Source organism: Aythya ferina (assembly GCF_964211825.1).
Source record: "Aythya ferina genome assembly, chromosome: 1".
Taxonomy (NCBI): domain Eukaryota; kingdom Metazoa; phylum Chordata; class Aves; order Anseriformes; family Anatidae; genus Aythya; species Aythya ferina.
In genome coordinates, this window is record NC_140296.1 from 55,135,743 (window position 1) to 55,162,275 (window position 26,533).

Below are 26,533 nucleotides of genomic sequence, written 5' to 3' on the forward strand. Positions count from 1 at the left end.
CAAAAAAAAACAAACAAAACAAAAAAAAAAAAAAAGAAAAGGAGGCTACTTTCAGAAGAGACTAATGAACTTATTTAATACTTTCTTACCCCGTACTTTGGGTCCACGTGAAAAAAAAATCTTTTCGACTAGGAGGGGTCTTTGAAAAATGGCTTTTAGTGAAAGGTTTCAGCTTAGATTATTCAAAACCTTTGCTGTCTGAATGTTGTCAAACATTCATTGTTTTAAGAAGATATAGTAGGATTGCTTTTGAAGGTACTTGATAACAGTCTGATACTCCATAGACATCAAGGTTAGGTCACTGTTCCATGTTTCTAGCTGCCATAAGATGTAAAGTATTTTGACATTCACATTTAATCCATCAATGCAGTTTGTCCCATGAAATATGTAAGAAGTAAAAATCTTGCATCTGTTCAGCCCTGTGATTTTTTTTTTATTATTTTTTTGGAAGTAAATAAAATTGGCTTTGTTTGTTACATGCATGCCACTAACGAAGAGAGAGAGGAATTGAATACTTGTGTTAAAATGGACGCTGACAAAGGATTGCCTGGGCAACCCTTTGAGAAGCAAAGACACTCTAGATGATACTTATTTTTCCTGCTGTAAGTACTTCCCTGTTGTGATGAGTTGCCTTCAAAATGTGTTTGAGATTGTTGTGAAATGTTTAGGGTTGGGCAGGGCACAATCAGCAAGTCAAACTTTGGGTCTTTTGGGCATGCTCTTGGGTTTTCCTTATTCTCTCCAATTCCCCATTGGATTGCTAACATAGCATTGCTTTTAGGCGTATTCTTAGGTTATGGAGCTTGGGATGCAGAAGAAGGGATCTTGGTGTTTCTTCCTGTGCTGATGGGTTTTAAAGCACTTTTCTCAAAGCTCCACTTTGGGTGGAAGGAAAAGGGATGTCTTCTCTTCTTGTTTAACACATTCAGGGGTAGTAAAAAAAGCCAGTAAAAAATACAGATTTAGTAAAATTTTTGTATGTTTTATTTTTTGTTTTTATTAGCCACCTTACTCCACAGCTACATTTGCTGTTTTCAGACATTCTGACGTGTTTTCTTCCATATCCAGTCTCCTGTCCAGAGGTGAAAGTCTTCTGTCAACAGTTGCAAACCAGTCAGATTCCCTCCCACTTTTCATGCACGTGATGAAAGACACTGCTAACAGAGCAGCATCCAAAAAGGGAGTGGGCAAATCCATGGAAGAAGAATTGAACAAGACCTATTAAATACAAAGGCATCAGCCTTAGGATGCTGGAGGTGGGAGTATATTCCTGGCAATTGCCACACTCTTGCCTGCCCTGTTTTCATAATCTTCAGTAGATGTCTGGTATTTGGCCATGGTTGGAGACAAGATATTGCGCTAGATGGATATTTCAACTGACCTGTAAAAGTCATCTTCATGTACTTTAGTGTCCTGTTCTCAGTTAAAATGGAAATGGAGAAAATGGCCCAGAGATGAAGGTATCTCAGGACAGCGGTGCTTCCCGGAGGTTGTGCAGGAATCTGTACATCACGATGGATTTACTGCTTAAGAGGCAGTCGTATTTAATAGCATTAGGTAGTGCTCTTGCTACATTCTCCTCCAGAGCTTTGTTTGGATGCGCCATACAGCTTTCCAGAGCAGGGTAATTTGTTGGAATATATTATTAATAATGCTATTGGCAGTTTTATATGTATTTTCAGCTTTCAAGTTCTAAATTTACATGGAGTTATTGGTTCGTTCAGAGCTGTCCCTGTCTCTCACTGGAAAGGGATACTGTTTGTCACATAAATAAATACCTTCCTAAGTTCTGTCTTCTGGACTTAGCGTGAAACTGGAGTACAGAAAACAGAGAACTCACAGAAGCCAGAGCTCTTTTAAGTTGTGCTCCTTTGTAACAGCATGTTGTTGGTCCTTTGGCAGGTGAGAACAGTCACTTGATCATGGATTCCCTCCATGCCAGTCCAGGACTATAAAAAAAAATCAGAGTATATGCACACACTCTTCTATAAATATTTTTACAGTCCTGAAAAACTATAATGCATGTCTGTAGCCATGTGTGTGCAGGACCTCCTAATGTACTGGGGTACCCTTCCCTGGGGAATCAGGTTTGATTAATAGCTGCTACATGGTGCACTCTGCCAAAAGCAAAACACTGGTGTTCACAAGAGGCCAAGTGATAACGTCATTGCTGCCAGGGATGATTAATTCTGCTCACAGAAGCACAGAAACAGAAATTGCTTTAGCCCTCTTGTCAAGGTGGGAGCAGGATTTTATGTATGAAATTCATACGGCTAGAGGATGAAAACTTTTCATTGGACTTGAAAACAAGAAATGTTTAAGTTACAGACTGTGAGAGAAGATGCAGACCAAGAAGGGAGGTGAAGGTTCAGTGGAGCAGGATGAAAATAATTGTAAAAACCAAAAAAAAAAGTTTGCGAGAAGAAGGGAAAACTGTTTTCTGCAATTGCATTTTAACTGAAGCATAATGAGCTTTAGTTTTATCAGCATGACTTCTAAGCACTTTGATGTTAGAAAATACTCTTGTGGGTTCCAGTCACCTACAGGCTTGAACTTCAGCAGAAATATTTCATGGTCCATTACCAAAGTAGTGCAGGGGACCGCTGAAAAGGTCCTGAGCTGTGGCTGTTGTTTCACAGCTGGCAGCACACTTTCCTCACCTGTTTCCCAGAGGACAAAGGACATTAGTGTTATTTTATTGTAAAGCCAGCTTCAAAGCACACCGACAGGTTTTTATAAGAAGCTCGGCGCTCTACTGTAAATAGCGTGGAGCACAGTGAAAACCTGAACCACAGCACAGTAGAAGGATCAACACGGCACATTAGTGATCTTGGCGAGGAGATTGTGGCTCATTTAGCAAAACTGATATTTAGAGGTCATGCTCAGTTCAAATAAAGCAGACTGGCATTTTCTAACCTGTCCCTGGACTTCTGTCAGCTTAAGTGAAAGGGTTATGATCGACTCTTGGCAGGCTTACCACTTGAATTACAGTTGGTGAGTGTTCATCTCTGGTTGTATAACAGACAAGGAGAGGTGTTGCAACAGTTATCTCCAAGTCAAGCAAATAACATAAATAATGGGTCTTTTGTAAGTCAGGGCACGTTTGATTCAGTAAAGTTCAGGTCAAATTAATACAGGAACTGGCATTGGAATTTTAGTGGGTTTGGCCCCTGGCCACCTGCTCAAGGTACTGGGCTACCTCCCTGACAGGACAGTTGTGATTTCTTCCTCGTTTGGGCAATAATGGTTTGTTCAAGGAAAAATGAAAGCTGCTCAATATCTTTTAAAAAAAAAAAAAAAAAAAAGTGTGTGGGGGAACACTGCAAATGATTAAAGAAATGTTCAAAATAACATACGAAATCTGTTGAAGAAAATGTCTTAATCGCTTTCTACTATAATTGAATGTTTTTTCTTAAAATGTTGTGGTGGCAGGAAGGTTTTCCATTCATGTTTTCCATCAAAGAGCATATGATGTGTCATGGAAGTCTTTCTTTTTTTTTTTCTCTTGTTTCTTGAACACAGCGAATATTATTTTTGTGCCTTCACAGTAGTTCAGAAAAGAGCCAGTAGCCTGCTTCTGTTTCTAATACTTTAATTTTGCTGACCTATGTTAAGACATTGCTCTATGATACATTGTCCCGTCCTACTAGATACTCTAATATTAGGTTACGTATCAAAAATATGAATGAGGTGTTAGAAATTGGTTCACAAGAAGAACACAAAACTGGCATTGTACTCACTGATGAATGATACCTCTGTGTTGAGTATCACTTTCTAGTCCTCTTTCCTAATCTGGTGGGCCGATGGAGTGAGAAAAGCTTATCTACCAAACAAAAATTTCTGGCGTGTTCTGTCTTTCAGAATGTGATTTATTGAAATGTGCTTAACAGGCATGCCAACTGACATATTGCTCGGCTGTAGGATAATTATCTTCCATGCACGGTAGCATCGTTTGAAATAAGATCTTCTGTTGGTTAATGGGGGATTTTGCACAGTGAGGCTTAAACCAGTGGGATGACTCGGTCGGCCTTGCTTTCCAGGGGCAGGGAAGCCCGTTCTGTCTGATATGGTATTACAAATGAATACAGGACCTTGCAAGTAAGAGCCAGACCTGCAAGAAAGGGCAGGTGGAATGTGGGGAAGGGAGCAGGGATGCAGCCCATGGTGCCAGGCCCATCAGGGCCCATCAGCACTGGCCCTGTCCTAGTTGTCCAACAGGTATGAGGTGTGGGCATGTTTCTATGGAGTTAGTCAGCATGGGTGATGCAAGGCTTCTGGCTGCTTTTTGCTGCTCTTTCAGCTCCATTCTTTGTCTAGGGAGGCAGATCATAGCTGATCCAGCACGTAATGTGAAGTGGTATGAATGGACAGTTGGTGACTTATCAGAAAATCTGCTGGAACAAAGTCAACTTTTGAAAGGCTATTAACAAACTTGGACTTGCTGAGAGAGTATACCAGACCAGCACGCTGTTGTGTGGAGTTTTATGTCCAGTTTTAGCACAGCCTTGCTTTCTTGGGCCTCTCGGTAGAGAGCCTGAGGGAAAACAAGAGAAAACAGGTCGGGGTGGGTCAAGGAAACAGCAGGCAGGTGGCATTTAAATGATGCTGGAGTGGGCTCATGGGTTTGTGGCGGTCACTTGATATGCAGCTCCTACTCAGCTTGGAGGCCTTGAATGCTATTTAAAGCACAAATAATGGAAAAAATGACATTTAAAAGAATGTAACAGTGAGGAGTAGGTGAAAAGCTGAAGTGCAGTCCCACCATCTTTTGGACTGAAGTGACTGCCAGTGTCCCCTGGCTGTGTCCTGAGTGCTTTGAAAATGGAGCCTGCAAGCACGAGGTATGGCTTCATGGGGTTTGGATACCTTTTCCCAGCTTTAAGGGTAAGAGGTCATGTTTAGTGGCTGTCAGACTTTGAATATCTGTATTTCCATTATGAATATACAACATATTCAACTCGATCTGGTTCTGCTTTATGCAGAAGATCCCTTCCTTACATGTTAGATTTACACATGGGATCTTTCCATATGTTTTGAGTCTTCGTGACTTATAGGCTTTTTGAGGGGGAAAGAGTGTGTGTGTGTGTGCATCCAGATTTCATTTTTTCTTCTCTTCAAATGGAATTTGAAGCTTTTCTGGTAGAAGAGCACTTTGACATTGGCAGGAGCAATTGACCATAGAAGCAGGTGCTGCTGGCCAGCAGCACCAGTGGCTTCATGTAGCAGAGACCTCTTGGCTTGTGTTTGGATTTAATGGGAATGTCTTGGGATGTCAAGGTGTGGTTGTACTTTGTCCAGAGTTTGTACTTTTGCCAGAGGGTGAAACCTCTGGCTTGAAACTAGTAAGTCCAGACTGAAGGTGGAGGCTAAATTGAGGGCGTTATTTCTTATGGATTAGTTTATGTCCTGGACAAATACCTGGAACTGACTGAACATCTTGGGAATCTGAGAGCAATACGTGGCTTAGATGTTGTTGCTAGTTTGCGAACTTGCATTGCGGAGCGTGAAGCTAGTGATGGTTGTGGTTAACATCTAATTTTACGAGACAGCCTGTTCTCAGCTGCCTACAACTGACAATCACCTGCAGAGGTAACTTTTTGAAGATGAGGTCTTAGCTCGTTGCTACACGGTATCAGCTGAAGCATGAAAATATCATGTCCAGGAAGCCTTAGCTTCTCCGTTACACGATACTACATAATCCATCACTACATAATCTGTCAGATAAGTAAAACCAGAGCAGCCCATATTTTGCGTCTAGCAAGAGCTCCTATTTTCCAGCTGAGCGATCCACTGGTTTATAACAGGGCAGGGTTTTGTGCTCACTTGAAACTCCGAAAGCTGCTGCCTGCTTGGTGTGCAAGCTCAGATTTAAAACCTTCTTTGGGGGCTCCTAGAACCTGAGTGCTTTGCCATGTTGATACTTAGAGGGATTTCATTAGTATTATGTTATTATTTTACTGGGAAGGCTTCTTTGCCTACTTGGAAAAGCAGAAAGGATTTTGTGGTTTAAAACAGAAGTCTAAAAGACTCTTTTCTGCTATCTCAAAACATGAGATTGGCAGAAGCCTCCTACTCTTCTACGCCTTGATAGCTTCCTGCAAAAGGCATCTGAAAGGTGGTATCTAAAGCCAAGTAGCTCTTCCAAATAAATGTCCATGAATTTATTTAATTACTTAAGTAACTATTTAATAATTTATTATTATTTAATTATTTATTAACAACAACAAAACAACTAGATGAAACCCCTGAGCAAACCAAAAAAGCAAACCTTTCTGCCGGGATAAGGGACCCAGTTGCTGCTGAGTCTGTAGGCTGGTGAGGTCCCGTTGCTTTTAGCAGGACAGCTGACTTTGCTGGTACTTTGGGATGCAAATCAGAGTTAGAAGGGGTGGAAAGAACAGCAGAGTTCATGCTTGCTGGGGGCCTCTGTGTTCTCCATATGGATGGGCTCTGCAACACACAAGGTCAGAGTGGGCTGTGATGTTAGTAATGGCTTGTGGCCTGAGAGGTATTTTATGGGGGCTTTTTTGCTATTATTATTTTATTGCAATTTCTTTCATAAATCTTATGTTTCTTTCCTTCATTTACAAATTACAAATTTCCCTCATTTGTTTACAAAAACCACTGGATTTTCCCCCATAACTGTATTCTCTTTTGCCTTCCATCTAAAATTCCTTCTCCCCCTTTCTTCCTCAATATTTCATTCACACCCATCTCATTTTTTGGTCACTTCCCTTAAAGCTCCTCCTTCCTCTCTCTCCCTTTTCCATAACTAGCCATTTTCATTTCCTTCTTTCTAATCCCATATTTTCCTCCTTTTGAGCTCTTGCCTCACATCTGGAACTCCTGCATTCCTTGGTTCCTCCTATAGTTGTTTTTTTCTGTTTGTATATCCTCCCCTTCTCCTTGTATCGCTTTTCTCTTTCCAAGCAGCACTTCTTAGTTCATCTTCAGTGCTTCTTGAGAAGTCAGATAGTATCATTATTTTGATAAGGTGCGGGTTTATGAGAAAAACTCCCCTTTCTTTAGAAATTCTCCATTAGGATGTTGATATATTAAGAAGACGGGAAGTATGATGAGGTTGTACTTCACTCCTCTTCTCCTCTCTACTCCCCCACCCCATACGCTTTGTGGTGTTAATTCTTGCTGCAGTCTCATGAATCTTGTATGGGATTTTGTTGTGCACATTTTTTTAAAAACCATGGCTACGGCCATTTATATAATGTAGGCTGTTTGCACTGCTACCATGCGTAAAGTCTGTTTTTCTTCAGCCTTCACACCTACTACGTGAGAAATGACTTTGTCATTTTTAGTAGTATGCAGTGCAGCAGAGTATTACTACTTGTGATTGTGAGCAGCGTGCAGTTTAACATTTACCCTTTTCCTAAAATTTCGGTCTGTCTCCTACATATATTACTGAAAACCATTACTGGCATTTCTAAATTAGAATGGGTGGCTCTAGAGAGAATATTTTCTCTTCTGCGTTTAGCCAGCTACATCATCAGCCCAACAAGCCATCAGCTCAACAGGTTTTTTTTTTGCAAAGGCTCTCCTTTTCTTTCCCCCTCTCTTTCCTTTTAATCTTTTATAAGCATTTTCTCACCATTTTGTACATTTTCAGCTTAACCTCACTCTTCGTTGATGCTGTGGGACAACATCAATAGAATATTTGATTAAATGAATATTTAATTCGTATCCTACACGGTGCTACAGTTGTGTAACTTTTAAAATATACCACCTCTAAACGTACTAATTTAAAATGTACTAATTCTAAGGCTACCTAAGGATCATCCAGACACATCTTATTACATGTTTGATTTGAAACTGAATTTTCAGGCAATTAGCATTGCTTTACCTGTATTAATGACAGTAGTAGCATATTCTGTTGTAGGTATCAGTCACATAGTGAAATCCTTTTTGGTAGTGTTACTAAGTAACAGAAGAGCCTTTTGATATGAAGACTTGGAAGTCAGAACTGGGATCTGTTCCTGAAACCGTGTGTGAGTAATTCTTACTCACATTACTAGCAATCCCAACTCCAATTAAATAGGATGGATCCAAGCACAGAATGGTAATTATTCTGGCATGGGAAAGCTGTCAATGTTTTTAGAGCTATTTTTATTGCTGCATTTTAAAACATCGCTTATTCCAGTCTTCTCTCTTTCTTTATTCTTCTTGCATAAAAATAATCCATCAACTGTTTCTGGCTGGTATCTGCAAAGGGAAGTTTGTGTGTTCCTTTGAAGCTGAACAGGAGGAAACATCATGACCATGGTTTCACCGTCTGTGTATAATATAGCCATTTATTAAAAATTGTTTAGAACACCTAACCCTTTGATTTTCAAATCTGTTTAGCTATAAAATGTCCTTGTTTTTTATAGTTGTAAAATAGTTTAAGTTCCATATTTAAAAGCCTTTTATTTTGATGCTGAACCATGTATTTGTAAAGGTAAATGAAAGCCAATTTAATCAAAGAAAATTTCAAATAAAGGCTGCTTCATACTAGAAATAACTCATTAAAGGATGATGATTTAGAGTAGTGAGCCCTTTCATGAAGCCTTTGTGAAACAACCTTTAGCATAACAGGGAAACTCATGCTATTTGCTGAAAAAGTAAATTTTTGTTTTTTTTTTTTCCTGTAATTTTGGGATGACGGTTCTTTGGGATTTCTTTTTTTTGCAGAGAAACAGGGAGAGAAACGAGAAATCTGAACACAATATTACCATCTTCATTTCTAAGGAAGAACACATAAAAAGTAGCAGTTTCTAATATAATAATACAATCTGAAGGGCCAAATGATAAATTAATGGAAACTGGTTCTTGTATATTGTTTTGGAGACTAAGCACATTAGATTGAATTGTTTCACAACCAGCATGCCTAATTATTGTGTCTGCCACATTCATCTATTTAAATCATTCCCAACTTTTGGATTGCTGCCTAGAATATTACTGCAGTACGTGTTTCAACTGGCTATTCCCTTGTCATGCACTACTTCACAAAGGATGCTGATTTTTCTCTGGGAAAAGAAATAGAAGCGAGTATTGGCAGTGTATGTATAATACCTGATCAGAAGTGATGATAGATCTCATAATGTTGATGTGAATGAGCTGAATGTGAACTGATATTGTATTTGTTTTGTCAGGTCAGTGATTTAAAAAGTGCCTTTGTGAAGTCACTTTTATGAGAGAGGACTGCTACGCCTGTGTTTTCAAAATACTGTCTTTGCCACCTAGACGTTGCCTTGACCTTATCCGTGGCAGAAGATACCTCAACTGTCTTGATTTGCCAATTAATTGATGGGAAACTGAACTCACCGTTAAAACAGGAAGAAGAATTATTATTAGTGGGACACGAACAAATGACTGCATTGCTTTTCTTGGGTAATCAATACCAGCAAGCGACCTGCAGCGAGCTAGTATTCCATCAAGGAGTGCCATTGCATTGAAGGACCTGTGCTTGAAACTGCTGCATCAGTGATACAATCAGCAGAGCCACACGTTTTGCGGACAGAAATGCTACTGAGCATGGTCGTTTTCAGCCAAAAGTCTACAAGTGGGACTTAATGATTGATGAGTGACTGCTTGCTGATAAACTTTCTCTGTTTATTCCGTGTTGTGTGAGTTGGACATCATTAATTGTCCCCCACATTATTTTTTTTTTTAACTTTCTTTTCAATTGGAATTATTTTTTTTTCTCCCCCTCCTTTCATCGGTAGTTTTGGAAATTTCTTTGGCATAATTCACTTGACAGCAGTTTACAAGTTCTAATTCAGCTTTTCATCATGGCTTTGAATGTTGCTCCTGTAAGAGATACAAAATGGCTAACGTTAGAAGTGTGCAGGCAGTTTCAGAGGGGAACTTGTTCACGCTCTGATGAAGAATGCAAATTTGCACATCCCCCTAAAAGTTGCCAGGTTGAAAATGGAAGAGTTATTGCCTGCTTTGATTCCTTAAAGGTAAGGAAGAAAATTGCATGTGTAGTGAAAATGCTAATATATTGTGTTGAAAGCAAAAAATGAAATTGAGTTACAGCTAATTGGAAAGTAATTTGTTCTTGGTAAGATGTGTATTAATACAAATGTTATTTGTCTTAACTTTTATTTATTGAAGCTTTGAAAAGTTTTCTTTCTAAGGATTTTTCTTTCCCAGTGTCAATACGTTGTTTACAAAAATGTCATACGACTGGGGGATACAGGATTGCTTACAGCTGGTATGACAACTGTAGTCACCCGAGTACATTTTATGAATTACCATTGTTCCACTGCAAATGAAGATACATGGTGGCAGAGTACTGGGCCATTATCAGTATGCTAATGAGACAAATGACATTAAAAAAGGACATTTTCATGTAAATCAACAGAAGTAAGAAAAGCCTGTCCATCAGTTTAGACACAATAGATGGTTTACCCGTGGTGTTGTGGACTCTGAGATAAATGAATAGCATTTTTATATATATTGATAGTGCATATAGCCACATAAGTTCAGAACAAAGTAAGGGATTTCTCTCCCTTGGAGAAAAATTAGCAATTATGTTGATAGGCTGTCAACTTCTTCTGACTTGCTAATGACATCAAGCAAGCTTTAGAGAACTATTTTAAAAGTTTTGCAAAAATACTTTGTACTGTAGAAAGGACTTTTAAAAGCCCCATGGGATTTGGGGAGTACACAGTGTTTTCTGTGAAGAAATGTTTGTATTCTCATGTAAACAGAAAGAAAAATACTTTTTTTTTACATGTAAATAATGCACAGGGAAAGTTTACCATTTGAGACTTTATTTTAAAAGTTTTACTAATTGCTTTGTCTTTTGGTCATGGGAGAATGTCTTGACCTGTTTTTCAAATTTGGCTCTGTAATTCAAAATTTAAATTACTCACCAAGAACTCTTACTATGGTTACATCAGAGTGAATGAGAAGAAAATTGTGCTGTTTAAAAACATTACTTTAGTTTCATTTTACATTCTTTTTCTCTGTGTGTGTGTGGAGTGCAAAACACTGTACTGAGCATCTGTTTTTTTCTGGGTTTTCTCATTTCTTCTCTTCTAAAGATTTATAAGAAGGTAATTTTGTGGAAATATTTGTGAGGGGTTTACGTTCTGTATATCCTACAAGCCAGAACAGCACCTTTGGAGTCATCACAGTATGTCATCGAGTGCTATTAATGACCTTAATCCATGGATTACTGCACGATAAACTGTAACAGCTTCTTTGTAGATGTTCTAGTATATTGGTCGCTTGCCAATGGGATAATTTTTTTTTTTCTTAAGCAGGCAGGCTAGCATCTGCAGCAAATGGGCAATAAGTAGCTTTTACAGAAAATAAGCAAGTCCATACAATTTTTTCAGATGCAATTTTTTACCCTTTGTAGAGACTCGAGAAATACTTTATGGGCTGCCAGAGAGATTTAATTTTAAACCAAGGCTTTGTTTGTAAGTTTATAGAACTGTTAGCTTTTGAATTGGTCAGACTGTGGCTTAATCCTTCGTTTCTGACATCAAACCTCAATCACAGTACAAGAATTTGTGGTTCATCCCTATAGCCTTGGAAGCAAGGGATTAATGTAAGAGGAGAATCAGTCTTAGGCACTTCCGATTCCCCTACCAAAAGAGTTTTTAAACAACATAGAACTTGGCAGCGAGGCAAATTACTGCCAAAGCAAGTCTTAATTTCAAAGTCTAGAAGTACCACCACCCTAGTAGCCACGCAGACAAAACAGAGCTGGAGAAAATCCCAGCCAACCTAAAACCCAGTGCTTTGAGTCTATGTCCCCTCCTTGTAGGGAGGAAGAAAGGGAGCCCATTTTATGAAGCTGCCCTGCTCACATCAGGTTTTGCTGCAAGAAGAAGTCCCGTTGTGCTGCGTTGCTTCCTCTCCAGCTGCCCTTGCTGGGCAGGAGGCTGGACACAGAGTGAAGGGCTCAGTCCACCTTGGTGGTAGGGTTGGCCAAACAGCTGGTTTGCAGGGCAAGAGGCTGCTGCCGCATCTTCCTGGCCGAAGTGGAGGTGGCGAAGCGTGCCAGTGCTGCCTGACTCACCCCAGTGCCCATTGCCTCCCCTGACAGCACAGGATGTTTGTGGCCGAGGTGCCAGTTAGTCAAGCTGGAGGCTTTTGTGCTGGGATGATCACCACCCAAGAATCGAAACTTGTGTTGTAGTCAAAGCTAATAACACGGCGCAGAGAGATCCTGAGGGATCTCTGTGGGTAACTCACTGACAACCAGCATCATGGCTCAACGGGAGGAAGTCCAAAACAATTTTTAAAATGCAGTCAAAGTAAGCGAGGGTGCTTTGTTCTCGTGCAGTAGGTCGCCAGTTCTGATGGCTTGGTGCTCTCAAACCTGGTGTTGGTGGCCGAAGCCGAGCAGCCCTATCCTGCCCCGAGCAGCTGGCAGAAGGGAGCAGGTACCTGTGCTTCCTGTGCCGTGCTTCTCAGGTCCATTTAATGACATTGCAGGTAAAGATGAGATCAGACCAAGAAGCTGAATTGTGGCCTGAAGCCGCAGAGTTGGAGGCTCAGGTTTCCTTCCACTGACTGCTGCGGGCAAGATGGCAAGGTCTACTGAGCATCAGGCAGAGCTCTGCACCAGCATGTGCTGCCTGACCTCCTGTACGTGGAAAGCTTTCAGAAATTGTTCCAAGTGCAGGGCTCTGTCAGCTCGCATCCTCGCATCCATTATCTGTGTTATTCCGAAGGGTGTCTGGAAATTGGTGCATATACAGCAAGATTGGGGCCGGGTAGCTCAATTCATTTATGCTGCCGGTTGAGAGACTTGTGTCGTTAGTCACATAAATCTGTCTGATGTGTGGCTTTCTGCAGTGCTGGTGTTAATCATACAGTTTCAGAATAAGGCTTTGGAATTCAACAGGCAGGATAGCAGTTATGTAAATAAACAAACAGTCTGGAGTTATAGATAAAATCAGAATTTAATTAAAAGAAAACAAGAACTGTTTTCCTTGCTGAACACTGAACCACACTTTAATGTGGACAATTATTTAGAGTTTATTTACATAATATTTAGAGCTTTGGAGATTTAGCACTTTTACTGTCTTGGCTCAGTGTACCTGCTGTAAAAATGAATTAGTAAGTTGAGGGTCCTTGAATAAACATCTTATTACCCTGAGAAGGAGCAGATTTTTTTTAGTCTAATGTTGAGGTATGTATTACATTTATGTGGTGCCTAGTAGTTACTGCAGCTCCATCAGAAATCAGTCAAACACAAGACAGAGCACTCAGACCGGCTCTCCTTTAACCACATACCATAAGGGTCCCCATTTGGGGCAGGAACGTGAACCCTTTGCTGTGTTCTTCCTTCCTGGGACAGAAGAGGAATTGTGGTGTCCTTATCTGCCAGAAGCACCTTTTACTCTGACTTTGTCCTTAGCCTCATGGTCGGTCAAAGGTAGTAAAAGCTGGTGTTAAGAAAGGAAATAAGACGCTTGCCTCAATGCCACACCACATCCTCCTTTGTGCTACCACCACTGTCTTGTGGCTGTGCAGGCTGGGAAATTGATTGTGGTTAAAACTAAGTTGTTGGTGTTGTAGTTGCTGCTGACAGAGGGGAGAAGGGCTGTGTGGCAGCAGCAGCTACAGGAGACCAGCAGAGCACTGGGTTACTTCTGTCACTGATAGTGCTGTGGCCTTAGTCCCTGGCTTCAAGAGTGATGGGATTGCATCAGAATCGAAGCTTTCCTGTATTAAAGGAGTATATTTGTAGGTCTACTGGTTCCAAGTAAAAGGTCAACAAAATTTAATGAAGAGTGTTTGCTTTTAACTCAAAAGGGATTTTTGGCTCTGAATACCTGTCCTTGCAATACTTGACTTTAAACCCAGCAGAAGTTGCAACAACAGCCCCTCAAACCGATTACAGTTTTTGAGGATCCAAAATGCTCACTGTTGAAGACTGTCTAGGCTCTGAATATCCTTCATCTGTACGATGCTCCAGGCTAGACAGAAATAGCTAACAACTAATGAGTCTGGTTCAAATTCAGGCCAGAAGCTTGCCAATGCCAGGTCCTGCCACATGGACCTCTGAGATAGGGCTCGGTGTTTGTTCTTCTGCTTGGTGAGAGACAGAGCCTGCCCTGGCTTAAAGAGGGCACTTTGGAGGGTTAGGAGTGTGCAGGGGATCATTCCTGGTAATCCTGTTGGTGCTGATACAGCAGCTGGCAGATAAGCACCCATTAACCCCTCACAGCGTTGCCTCCAGCACCTGGACTCCCACCAACAGGAACCCTGCACAGCTCTGCCAGCCGGTGTGACACCCAAAATTGAACCAGGCGAGTGGCTCCTGCTAACTTAATGTCAGGATGAAAGTGGCTCCCAGCTAATCCATTTGCCTGTGCCTGACACGGATTAAAGCATACTTACATGACGAAGCCCAGAGCATTGCCAGTGGACGGGAAAGCAGGGAGCTGGCGAGGAAGCACTGCTAGAGCCAGAGCCTCATCCGCTGCCTTAAACCTTCCTGAAGCCTTTCTGGGGCTGTTTGCTTCCCCTTACAAGTTCCCATTTGGATGCTGCAGTGGTTTTAGGTCTGCAAAGAGGCCTGTTTAAGGGGAAGTTTCAACTTCAGGAACTCCTCTGTTTATGTTTTCATACTTCTCTCTCAGTTCAAGTAGCATAATTCTTTAAAAGTGAAGAACCTGGATGTGTAACACTTCATATATCACACGCAGAGTCCTCCAAGTTCAACACTGTAAGCAAACCTGTTTTCAGGACTTTCTAGTTCTGCTAGTGGTAAAGAACAAAATCCTTTCAAAGGAATATTAATATATAATGTAATCTCTAGGGCCAAGAACATACAGAACTTTGCTGTATTTAAAAAACATATATATTAAAATGAATAATGATGTCTGTGAGGGGGAGAGGGGAGAAGCTTGGCAGATAAAAAAAAAATATGCTCGTGCATTTCAGCAAGAGCTGATTCTCACTTTCTCAGGCTAGTCTAGCTTTTAAATTATGGTCTGATTTCTCTTGACTCAGATTTATACCCTTTCTGCTAGTCAGCTACTAGGAGGATGCATTGTCTAAGCTAGTATAGACAACAGAGGAGGTATCTTAAAGATACTGTCATTGCAAATTTCATGGTGGTGACAAGAGAATGAAAGCATCTCTATGGCTAAAGATGGATTTTTCTGTATTTTTCTAATCTATTTACTAGTGTATAAATACATTGAACTGTTCTATTTATTGAGCCAGCAGACTAGTGTGAACTGTTCATTTGCATTTTCATGAAAGCCTTTTAAGAACATGCCTATCTGGTCTCATTTGGCACTACAGAATAAAAGGTAATTGAAAGCTGTACAGAGAGACCTGTTTACCAAGTTAAAAGGGTTCCAGGAAAAAAAAAGAAATTTTAGGAACATACACTTTGTTGAAATATCTGGAACTGAAAAGAATCTGTTTAAGATGGACACCAGTTTTATTTAGAAAAAGGCGGGGAAAAAAGCCTTTGTAAACTGAGCAGGCTGAGTGATCTTAGAAGTTAGGATGCACTAGCCAGTCATTTGCATTTCTGCGGTTCTTTTGGGGATCTCTAAATGTTTTACAAATGTCAGGGAATCAGGATCATATCACACTGGGGGGTCAATGATACTTGCTCTCACTTTGCAGTTAAGGCAATCTGGACAGATTCTAGGTGTGCACCATAGGCAGAGGGGACTAGCTAGTTTTGTCTGTACCAGAAGACATTTAAATGAGTGTTCATAGTGCTTTAGCTGGCTGAATTTCTGCCTATCACACAGTTATGTGGTGTGACACTCTTTGAAGACAAGGTGAGTTCAAGGGCTCTGCCTATAGCTGGTGGGAATAGGGGAAGAGTGACTGAAATGGGCAAACACATTTCTCCTGAGCGACAGCATTGCTGCATCGCTTGTTCCTTCTGGGCCCATGACTTTTGCTTGCTTTGCTGCATAGTGACCTAATTCCAGTTGGATGGGGTAGATTTAGGATCTGGGGAAGTGGAGTTTGCAGCCCAAAACCATTCAGGTGGAGGATTCCAAATCCAGGTATCTTCATCCTGCTGATGGATGCATTATCCATATAGAAGACAGCAATGAGTTCAGTCATGTCACTTCTTGTTCACAAATGTTTTCACTCCTAAAAGCCCAAAAAGTTACAGGTAGCTGGGAACACCTGGCAGAAGCTTTCCCATCTCAGAATTGCAGAGAAGTGTGGACATGAAGAGAAAATGTTGATCAAGGCCAGTTTTAGCATCCTGGGAATTAATTCTGTGGCTCCCTCTGTGGTCGGAATAGCTGTGACCACCCTGTGTCAGACCAAAGCCCCATTTAGCCCTGTGGCCCAGTAAGGGCCAGTAGTGCATATAGGAGGAGGTAGGCAAGCATATACAGGCTTTCTGCAGTGCTCTCCTAGTGCCCAGTGGTCTGCTGCTCAGGGACTTTGACAGCCAGACACGATGGGGCTGTACCTGATAGCTTTCAGGGAACATCTTTTCCCTGAGTTTTCCCTCTCATTTTTGAACCATGTGCACCTTCAGCACCCACAGCATGCTGCAGCAAGGGTTTCCACAACTTCCTCACGCAGTGTGGAAACCATCTTCTGCCATTTGTTTCAAACCTCCTGGTTTCACTTGATAGCCCGCAGTTCTTGTACTGGAACAGCAGAAGAGAACCTGCTGAGAATTATCCTCAGGATTAATCTGATTTATTTTTTTCCCACTGACTTCTCTCTGAAAGGGGTATGTTTCTCCCCAGTGAGTTCAAAGGAATGAGAGAAGACACGTTGTTTTAAATCTGCTTCCTGGGACGGTTATGCTTCATGAAGGCTCTGCTTTTGGGGGGGAATGGGAATTTCATGGCTCGGAATAAAGTTCAGAGATGAAATATCGTGTGAAATTATGTTGCCATTTTTCCTGACACTGGGCATGGCTTCATCTTATACCCAACCCATGCAACTGTGAGGTGCTACATAGAGAGGTGGCTACATTCAGTCCTGTATCCTGTCACAACTAGCTCCATTTTTTTAATCTCTGTTCAAGTAGTCATGCAGCCATGCAACTTGTTTGAGCTGGTCCAAAGGAAAGGAGAAGAACTGCATTAAATGTAACGTGAAACTATGAATGTAGGCAGCAAAATCCAGTGTAATTGAGGTACAATGGAGATTAAGAAAGGAAAATCTCTTTCTGGAGGTGCCCTTTATCTGTGAGTTCAGGGACTTGCAGTTATTTCCTGCCTTTGTCAATCATCTGTTCTTGTTTGTTTTCTGCAAAACCCTCTGTATTCCCTTTTTCTCCTGCAGTCCTCCCAGCATACACAAGCTCCTTAAACACTTTCTTTTTTTTTTTTTTCTCTTTGCCTCCCTCCCCTGTGTTCACCTAGCTGTGTTTGTGCTAGCTGTTCTGGCTTAACTAAAGGCACGGATAAAGCCCAGCGAGCTGCAGCACTCTGCAGACACAATTAAAGATCCATGAACTTGGCTGACCATGAATTGGTGATGAGAGACTCAAAAACAAGCCTTCATCTGAAGTGATATGGTGTTTAGCATTTCTTTTTTTAAAAAAAAACACCTTGGACAATCATTCTCTTTGGAAGGGGCCCTCTCCTTAGCTAGACTTTGCCTCTCTCTCCCAGGAGAGGGAGAAAGGGGAAAGTTTCTCGTCGGCTTCAGAGCAAAGTCCAGAGGCGTAGCTTGGCCCTCCAGCCTGCAGAAGCCCTGGCCTCTTGTGCAGGCCTGGGCTGAGGGGCAGCAGTAGTACGACAGCTCAGAGCAGCAAGTCCTAGCCTGTCATCACTGCTTCTGCTGTGAAATGGCTGCCCCCAGACTGAGCTGTGGGAAACAGGGAGATGTTGAACCTGTACGCTGTGTAGAGTGTTTCTGTCCTGTAGAAAAATGGGGTGTCTCCCTCAGGCCTTTTATTTGCTTGTTTGCTCTCCTAGTGACAATACTGTGAGCGTGAAGCTATCCTGACCATCACTATTACCCTCTGTAGCCATTAAAGCTGTCAAATTTTTAAGTTCAGGCACTTTGCTTCAACTTGAAATCAGTTCTGCTCTCAAAGGAGAGCCACGTCGGGTATTGTATAACTGAGCTACCCAGACCCTCTTTCCCTCTGAAGGTGCAGGGCCTCCTCTTCCCCATCAAGCCATTAAGTGTAAGGTCCTGCTGTGATCAGAGCAGAAGCCTTTTGCATTTGGGAGACCTGTCACAACACTTCACGCCTCCTTTGGCCCGTTAGGGCTGCCCAATGTGAGTGAGTGGGTGTTTACCAGCAGCTTTTTGCTGCGGTTGGTGTGGTAGAACGTGCTGAGCAGGTCCTCTGGCCCCTGGCCTGTGGAGGAGAGTGAGCAATAAGAGCAGCAATGGTTGAAGATGAAAACATTTAAAGAACAGTAGCTGAAAGATGTAATACAAATATATCTTCATGTTCTCTGGATCGTGTTGTCCTGAGGGACCTGTGTTACTCTTTTAGTAGTTCCTGGGCACTGACCACGCTGGGTGGAGTTAACTCCCGAAGCTTGCTGCTTCCAGAAGCCCCAGCAGAGACTCACAAAGACCACTCCCAGGTAGTTCTGCTTCACCCCTTTATCTCAGATACAGCTGCCACTCAGTTATCAGTCTCAGTCTGCATGAAGAAGAGCAGCTAGGCAGGCTGGTTAGAGCTGCAGGAAACATTGTGTGGAAGGGCACAGTATTGGCAGATATTCTTCAGATTCTCATGCTCTCGAGGGTCCTTCATATGCCCACCGATTCTCTGTGTAGTTTTTGTTGCTGCACCAACCCATGCTCCCCTAAGCTTTATAATAACCAGTCTGTGGGTGTAGTGAAGGCAAAATTCAATCAGAGTCTCTGACTCATCCCATCACTAGGATTTTGAACACAAGAGCAATTGCTTGCTGCCCACTCCTCCCCCACGCTCCCTATTAACTCAGGTCACTGTTCCTACAGGCTTGCTCTCTCCAGGTCTTCCCACCTACTCCTTTATTTTTCTGGCAGGTGGTCCTGCTTTCTTTCCAGGCTCTTTTTTTATTCTCTTGGCCCTGTGTATGCAGCTTTCTCTCAGCTCAGGCATCAGCTGTTCTTCCCAAGCTGTTATACTTAGACTGCATCATGAATACAAAAGGCAGGGTTGTGTTCAGATGCAGGGACCTTCATGATGTAAAAGCCTAGCAGAGTCAAGACCCATGTTCCTATTAGTCAAAGTCATCCACAGGGCTGGAAAGACATTTTTAATAGCAAAAGCTCAGACAGGACTCGATTAGTTTATCTGCAAGTCCATTTGACAGCCGTCCTGCTCTCCCAACTCACATCTTACACAAAGACTGGCACCTTGTTTCTGAGGAGGTGGATTGCACTGGAAACCCACTGCAAGAAAAGGAAAGCTGTTATGGTTTTGGAGATGTTGGAACACAGCACTGAAAGCCTGGTGTGAGGTACCAGTCCCAAAACTAAAATTCAAGAGGAAATCATTTGTGTCTGTTGTCTTCCACACTGATATGTTGTTTCTGGTGGGTGGCAGCATACTGTGCCATGCAGGATTAGATTCCTGCAAGGTCTTCACCAAGACAAGGAAAAAATAAATAATGGAGAAAAGAAGCGGTCTTCTCATCTGCTTTGTCTGGGAGCCACAGGGCAAGGTGTTGTGAACAATGTCCCAAAAGTCAGATGGCCCCAGTGCTTGGAAAGACAAATCATTGAGCTGTGAATAGAAAAAAGGAGATGATCAGTGGGAAACAGCATCACGCATGACAGAGGTAGCTGCATCCGTGAAGCACTGATGGCTCAACATGCCAACAGGGCCATCCTGCTTCCTGTAGGCAGCTGTGAACCTGCAAGCTCACACATTGCAGCACACTGCTGCCCTGCGTGGTGCCATGCTGCGAACTGAAAGATGGCTGAGTGCAGTCACCACAGTGTAAACATACCCTTTCTCACGAGGAATTACAAGTTCTCAGCCCTTGCTTCCTCACAGATTCCCGTGGCTTAAATGAGAGGGAATCCATGTGTATGCTGTTGTCGCAGCTGGCTGGATGGCTTGGGCTAACAACCCATCAGGTGTGCTGCGTCTACTTCACCTCCATGTGCCATAGACCAGACAGCTTTTGAACTTTGTAAAAAACAGATTTATTTACAGTTTTATTTGGTAAAAAAACAGATTTATTTATTTTGTTTGAAATTCAGCTGGGGCCTTGAGTTGAACTCTCTGTGGTGAAGATCCATCTCTGAATGGGTTCACGTACCACATTTTATGTGTTGTCTTACTGAGTGTCTGGTGGCATCTGTGAAGATACCTAATGGACAGAAGAACAGTTCAGCTGTGACTGAGAAGCTAACTGAGCTGCTGCGATGTGCTCTGCTGGTTCACAGCAAGCCAAGAAAGAAAATCCAGCACATCAGGCACTAGAATAAGCCCCAGTGGCTGTTGTCAAACAGTTCTCCTGGCACCCACTCCCAGCCAAGTAAACAACTTCACAAAAGCTGACTTTCCTATCTAGATGTGAAAGTCAAGAGATATTAATGCCCTTTTTTTTTTTTTTTTTAAGATCATTTTCTAGATTAGGTCATTATGTTAAAATTAACGCATATTTGTTTGCAGTGGATAGGACCCGAGTCTTTGGGCTTGATTTAGTTGCCCAAACAGGGGTATCTCATGCCATGTACGATGCCCTAGAGTGTTCTTGGTGGCTTTCCAGTGACATGTCAGAGGAGTGTGTCATATCTGCTGGCACTGCGCACAAGTCCAGGATGTCCCAGGGTGCTCCAAATGGTCCTGCTGACTTCTCTATGGCAACTGACTGAAGCCCTTCTCAGGAGGCAGCATTAGCTGCTGTACTAACTGGGGACTGTGTTGCCAACTGCCTTGAGTAAAAAGGTGGACAATGTATTTGTTACAGCGATGACCTGGCTGAGAGGAAAATCAGTGTATAGGCTAAACCCAGAAGAAAACGTCTTTTGTAGCAGAAGAATGCTGGTGTGGAGAGCAAGCAGGGGAGGAACGTTTTCAGCATGTACTTTATAGTTTCCTATTAGTAATGCTATCAGCTAATGTAAAGTCATTAACTTGAAATAAATGTAACCCATGTAACTAGGCTCATTTGCTATCTATGACAAGAAGGAAAATCTTTCTAGGCACAGGGATTTTATGACAGTGAACTCAAGCTTATTTAAAAATAAAAAGATGGGTAATCTTTTGCAAATTTAAATTGACTTCTTCTTAATGAAGATCTTAAAACTAGAAATTAACCAGGACATGGTCTATGCATTTGAAAAACCAAGAAAGTTTAAAAAAAACAAGCCCCGCTCCCTGGAAGCATAATTTTCCATCACTTCATGTTTGTCATAGACGTGGCCATGTGTCAAGTACCATCAGATGTAGCAACACATAGCCGGCTTCTAATCCAAAACAAGAAGAACTGTTTACTTTCCAAAGACCATCTTAATGATGATTTTCCTAAGGTAGGGGTTTTACATAATGTCATGAAAATGCAGACTCTTCCCTACAGGCATCTTGCCCTACCTACCTCTGTGCTTCGTGGTGCTAGTCATACAATGTACGTCAGCGTTACTAAAAGTGAAGACATGGGATTTGCGTGTGCACAGATGGGGGTATGTGGATATGGGTATGGAGTTAGGGCATCTTTGCATTTGTAAATTACAGAGCTTGTGTAAAGGTGATTTTGTGCTGTGTGCTAAACATGTTTATGCTGTTGAAGTTCCTCCCTTCGACAGGCCTCAGTATAAATCAATATGAATATTAATTTGCTGCAAAACTCTCATTACTTCAGTGAGAGCAGCGTTGGCTGATTAGTATGCATGAACCAGTCTGTGTTAGAAGTGCGGGGAAAGTCTACGGTTCTCTTTCTTTAATTGAACCTTCTGGCTATAATTGTTTGTAGCCTGGATTCTTGAGGAAATGAGGCTTATGCAATCAGACTGCCTCTCTTTCCCTCCTCCCCCACTCACTTTTGAACCCAGTGGCCAAATTCAGCCAAGTTTGACAAAGAGATCGTAGTCTCAAGGATAATTAAGTTCCTACAAGTTCTGTGCAAATAGGGAGTCAAATAGAGGGGAGGGGGGACAAAGAAGGAGAGACCAGTAAACCATCCCAAACAAAATAAAAGGGGTTGGTGGGAGCTTCCCTAAAGTTCCCAAAGAATACAGGAGATCCTTGAAACTCAGTTAACTGCAACTGAGTCAGGCTTAGGGATTTACAATCAAAGGTGTAAAACTCCTGCTATCATTTGTCCCAGCACTCATAGAACTACCTGTTTAATGATGCTAGCAGCCTTTTTACTGAGAAGCAGCTGTTGTAGAGGACTGTTTGCAGTTGTTCCCTCTAAACTTTAGCCTCCGCATACTTTTAAAGTGTGGTTTTCATGGTATTTTCCTTTTTTGACCTTTTCAAATACCAGATTTATCTTATTGAGTCATTGGTACTTACCGTTGCTTCTTTTTCTTCTGCAAGAAGGAAATTTCCATTAGGAAGGCAGGCGTAGGTCTTATTTTAGATGGTTGTACAAGGCAACGAAAGGATCCCATATGGTAGGTGGGGAAGGTCAGCATTAACGCACCTCGCTGAAGCTGGCTATTGTGTAGGAAGCACGAATTTATAAAAGACAGCAAGAGAAAGCAAGAGAAGGTGTAGCTCTATAGATTTAGTGGTTAGAGCTCCTTTGGAAGGAGGGAGTGTTTGTGGTGACCATCTCTACTGCTAGGTTTCTTTGTGCAGTTTTACTTTAGGCAGACAATTGATTAAATAATAAAAATTAAAAAAAAATATATAAGAAAGAAAGAAAGGGAGGAAGAAAGGAAGAAAAGTGTCCTGGGAGCACTGGGAGAAGGGGTGGCAATACTTTTATATAAGAACCATTTGCCATTTTGTCCTGAGCTCTTAGCATCTCACTTTGTTTTAAGAGCAGCAGTCCCAAAGGCTTTTCCTGTGTCCTAGTGCATGCGTAAGCTGGTCTTTGACATTACTCAGGACTGGCCTAAGAGATGTTTGTGTAACTTCTTTCTTCCCCCAAACCTGATATTTCTGCAGTGCAGCTAAAGTCCTTCCATGCATAGATGGTCTTTTAAACAAGCACTATTATAAAAAATACATGTAGCCAACTTTCCCTAAAGCATCAACAATACTGCATGCAAGTTTTCCTCTATTGGATATTTCAGCACGCCAGCTGTTACAATGTATGTAATGTGTTTAATGAGCACAGGAATTTATTATTAGGTATTTGAATATGGCTGTTCTTTCTAGTTTGTTATTCGCCTTTAAATCCTAGATGTTGCGAGAAGATCTCCTGTGATCTCTGTCTATTGTATCATGGTGTGCATTGATTTGCTATAAAGCATCTGTTTACCTCGGCGGTGCACACAGAAATTGGAGGTGTAAAAATAGCCAGCCAGTTTCTTATGTGAAACGAGAAAAGGTATTGCTGGCTAATTAGGTAGCAAGTGAAGGTCAGTAAATTCATAAAATATTCCTATACATGGCCAAATTCTATTTAGTGTGTTTGCTTACTGATACAGGCTTGGAAATATCAAATGGAAAGGTGGTGCAAGAAGTTAATAAATATGTTGCTTCTTAGGCCATAGAGAAATGATGGCAAATTGATATTTAGCTCAGTTCAACAGAAGTTAATTAACTGATATACCTAGCAGGTTTTGTTGATCCCAGCATGCTTGTGGTTGTAGACAGCTTTATGGCTTGAGATGAGATTAGAGGAGAGCAACCCAAAGGAGGAGAATGACATGTCCAAGGTGGCACATGTTCTGAGCAGCTGACCCTAGTGTGCTGCATCGCTGCGGACACCACGAGACCACAGAGAGGACAACACCTTGTGGAAAACACTACTGATTTTTCAGTGGCATTTGTAAAAATGTAAGAATTGTAAACATGTAGAAAGGGGAAAGCCGTGGGTAGAACTGTGTGCTGTTGTTGCACAAAGCATGGAAGAATCTTCCCCCAGACTGATTGTTTTCTGGAACAAGGGTAAAAACTAGTAGGCACGGAGAGTACAGGAATGCCAAAATTGTTAAGAGGATGTTCAGACGCTATCATGTGTTCTCTGGCTTGGGTGCTTAATTCGAAGTGACTGGGAGAACAGCATTATCATGCAGAATAAAAATTTGCCGTACAGCTGTAGACAAAGGAAAATAATAAAAGACTTTAAATGATTTGAAGGCAGGGCTGAAGCTTTCTGATATGGCACCTGTAGGATCACTATAAAAATGGATTAGTTTGATATGTTTTTGACTTTGCATTTTTATGCACATACTGAATGCATTTAAACCCTGGTTTAAATAGATATCCATAACTTATCAATATAAATGCAGTAACTTAAGTATTTTTTTATTTAATTATAATTTCCTAAAGTGATGTGTTTTTTTCTGTAACCTTTACAAGGCAGCATTTGTCTGATGATGCATAGCAGACCTCTGTTAATATCTGTGTACAATTTACAATATTTGAAAACCTTTTCATAGTTACAGATCTACTACGGGTATTACCATCTTTTACACTGACCTTACAATTAGTGAGTGGTGAATCAGAATCTTTTCAAGATGTCAATCTTTATATGTATATTTAGGCACACTAGTATGTATCAGATATTTGTGTCTGCCTATCCTGAGCTGAAATAATGACAGTCTTGGGGCTACAAGTCACAATAACCACTTGCTTCATAGCAGATCTCTGCTGGATAACAAATAGATAACCTTGGATATTAGAAGATGTTTATTTAAATGGCGGCATAGGACTTGATGTGCTATTTAACACAAATTGTTTAACACATTTGTGCCATTGTTTTCCCCTTTGTGAAAGGGATGCAACTCTTGGTTTTATTTATTTATTTATTTATTACTTCTCTCTTTGTTTTTTAGGAGAAATGAATAAGCTGTTCAAGGTTAGAAGAGAGGGATAATAACAACTAACAGCTGGAAAAAAAAAAAAACACAAATGTGTTCACACAAGAGGTGTTATAAATATTGAGTCATATTTATAAAAAAATATAAAGTGTCTTGGAAATACAGATCATATCTGTCATTCTCACTGGTCAAAAAAAATGTTTAAAAATAACTGGGAGAGGTTGTGTCTGTAGTGCAACTTACTGTTCCCATAGGAATCTGTGAATACATAGATCACCTATATACATATGTGTGTTTATATATATATATATATATATATATATACACACACACGCAGAATATTTAGCACTAGTGTTGGTGGATCCAGAATGCACTGGGCATCAAATAGCAATTTACCTGTGGGTTCCTGACACCCAAAAAATGGTTAGACTAGTTTGAAGTGGTAGAATTAAGAGGAATTAAGAGCTCTGTTGATTTCTTCTGCAGCTCAGAGAAGAGATTTAAACCCAAAATTACAGAGGAGGGATCTTTGTTTACCTCCAGGAGCTTGGTGGTTGAAGTGTAAATTAAGATACCAACACCCGGGGGAAGATGCATCATTTATTTAGGTCCTCTAGATCTAGTACCTAAGGATAACTCTCTCCCTTTTGGCATGTTGGTTCTGGTGCTCAAATTTGGGCTCTCCAAAATGGAGGTAGGTTGTGCAAGAGACATTGACCAGAGCCTCCAGCCACACCGACAGCCATGTGCTATGTCCAAGGGCTTTGCAAGGAGTGGGCAAGACACTGCATGAGACTAATGCCTGCTCCCATAAGGAATGGGACTTTGTTTCCAGCTTTTTTAAAACCACAGCACTCCATAGATTCTCAAAACCTGTAAAGCTCACAGCATTTTTGTTTTCACATTAGGGTATCTGCTGAAGCTTGATGTGATCTTCTCTTAACTTCGGAGTGGAGAAGTGTACTCCTTTGATGAGACTTTCTCTAGCTATAAAGCTGTCATTTGACAGGCATGAAGAATCATAGAATAGTAGAATATCCTGAGTTGGAAGGGATCTGCAAGGGATCTGAAGGCTCCACACAGGGCCACCCAAAAATCAAACTATATGTCTGAAAGCATTTTCCAAATGCTTCTTGAACTCTTGACAGGCTTGTTGCCGTGACCACTGCCCTGGGGAGCCTGTCCCAGTGCCCGACCACCAGGCAGGTGCAAAACCTTTCCCTAACACCCTCCCTCTCCCCTGACCCTCCCCTGTCCCAGCTCCATGCCGTCCCCTCAGGTCCTGTCGCTGTCCCCAGAGAGCAGAGCTCAGCGCCTGCCCCTCCACTCCCCTCCTGAGGGAGCTGCAGGCCGCCATGAGGCCTCCCCTCAGCCTGCTCTGCTCTGGGCTGAACAAACCAAGGGGCATCAGCTGCTCCTCATACATCTCGCCCTCCAGACCCTTCATCATTTTTGTAGTCCTCCTTTGGACACTCTCAAATTGTTTTATATCTGTGTATTGTGGCACCCAAAACTGCACACAGAACTCGAGGTGAGGCTGCAGTGTTTTATGACCAGTGCTTTGAGACAGTCATATCCCTCCTCAGCCTTTGTTTTGCTAAGCCAAAAAAACACCATGCTCTATTTCTCTGCTTGTAAGACAGGCTTTTATTTCCTTGAATCACATTGGCAGCCCTTACCCATGCCTGCTCCAGACCAGATCCATCTTTCTTGA

General features: G+C 41.7%; 1 protein-coding gene across 12 annotated transcripts in view; it reads left to right on the forward strand.

The window, feature by feature from the left end:
* Positions 1-26,533, forward strand: part of MBNL2 (muscleblind like splicing regulator 2) — a 108,402-nt gene that overhangs the window by 28,621 nt on the left and 53,248 nt on the right. For 11 of the 12 annotated variants that reach the window (XM_084506883.1, XM_084506892.1, XM_084506891.1 and 8 more), the window contains exon 2: positions 9,144-9,956. In XM_084506883.1, the coding sequence (XP_084363009.1) occupies positions 9,783-9,956 (174 nt within the window). In that variant the 5' untranslated portion in view covers positions 9,144-9,782. Of the gene's footprint in view, positions 1-8,966; positions 9,051-9,143; positions 9,957-26,533 lie in introns of those variants that run through there. The other variant, XM_084506888.1, reaches the window with a different exon arrangement.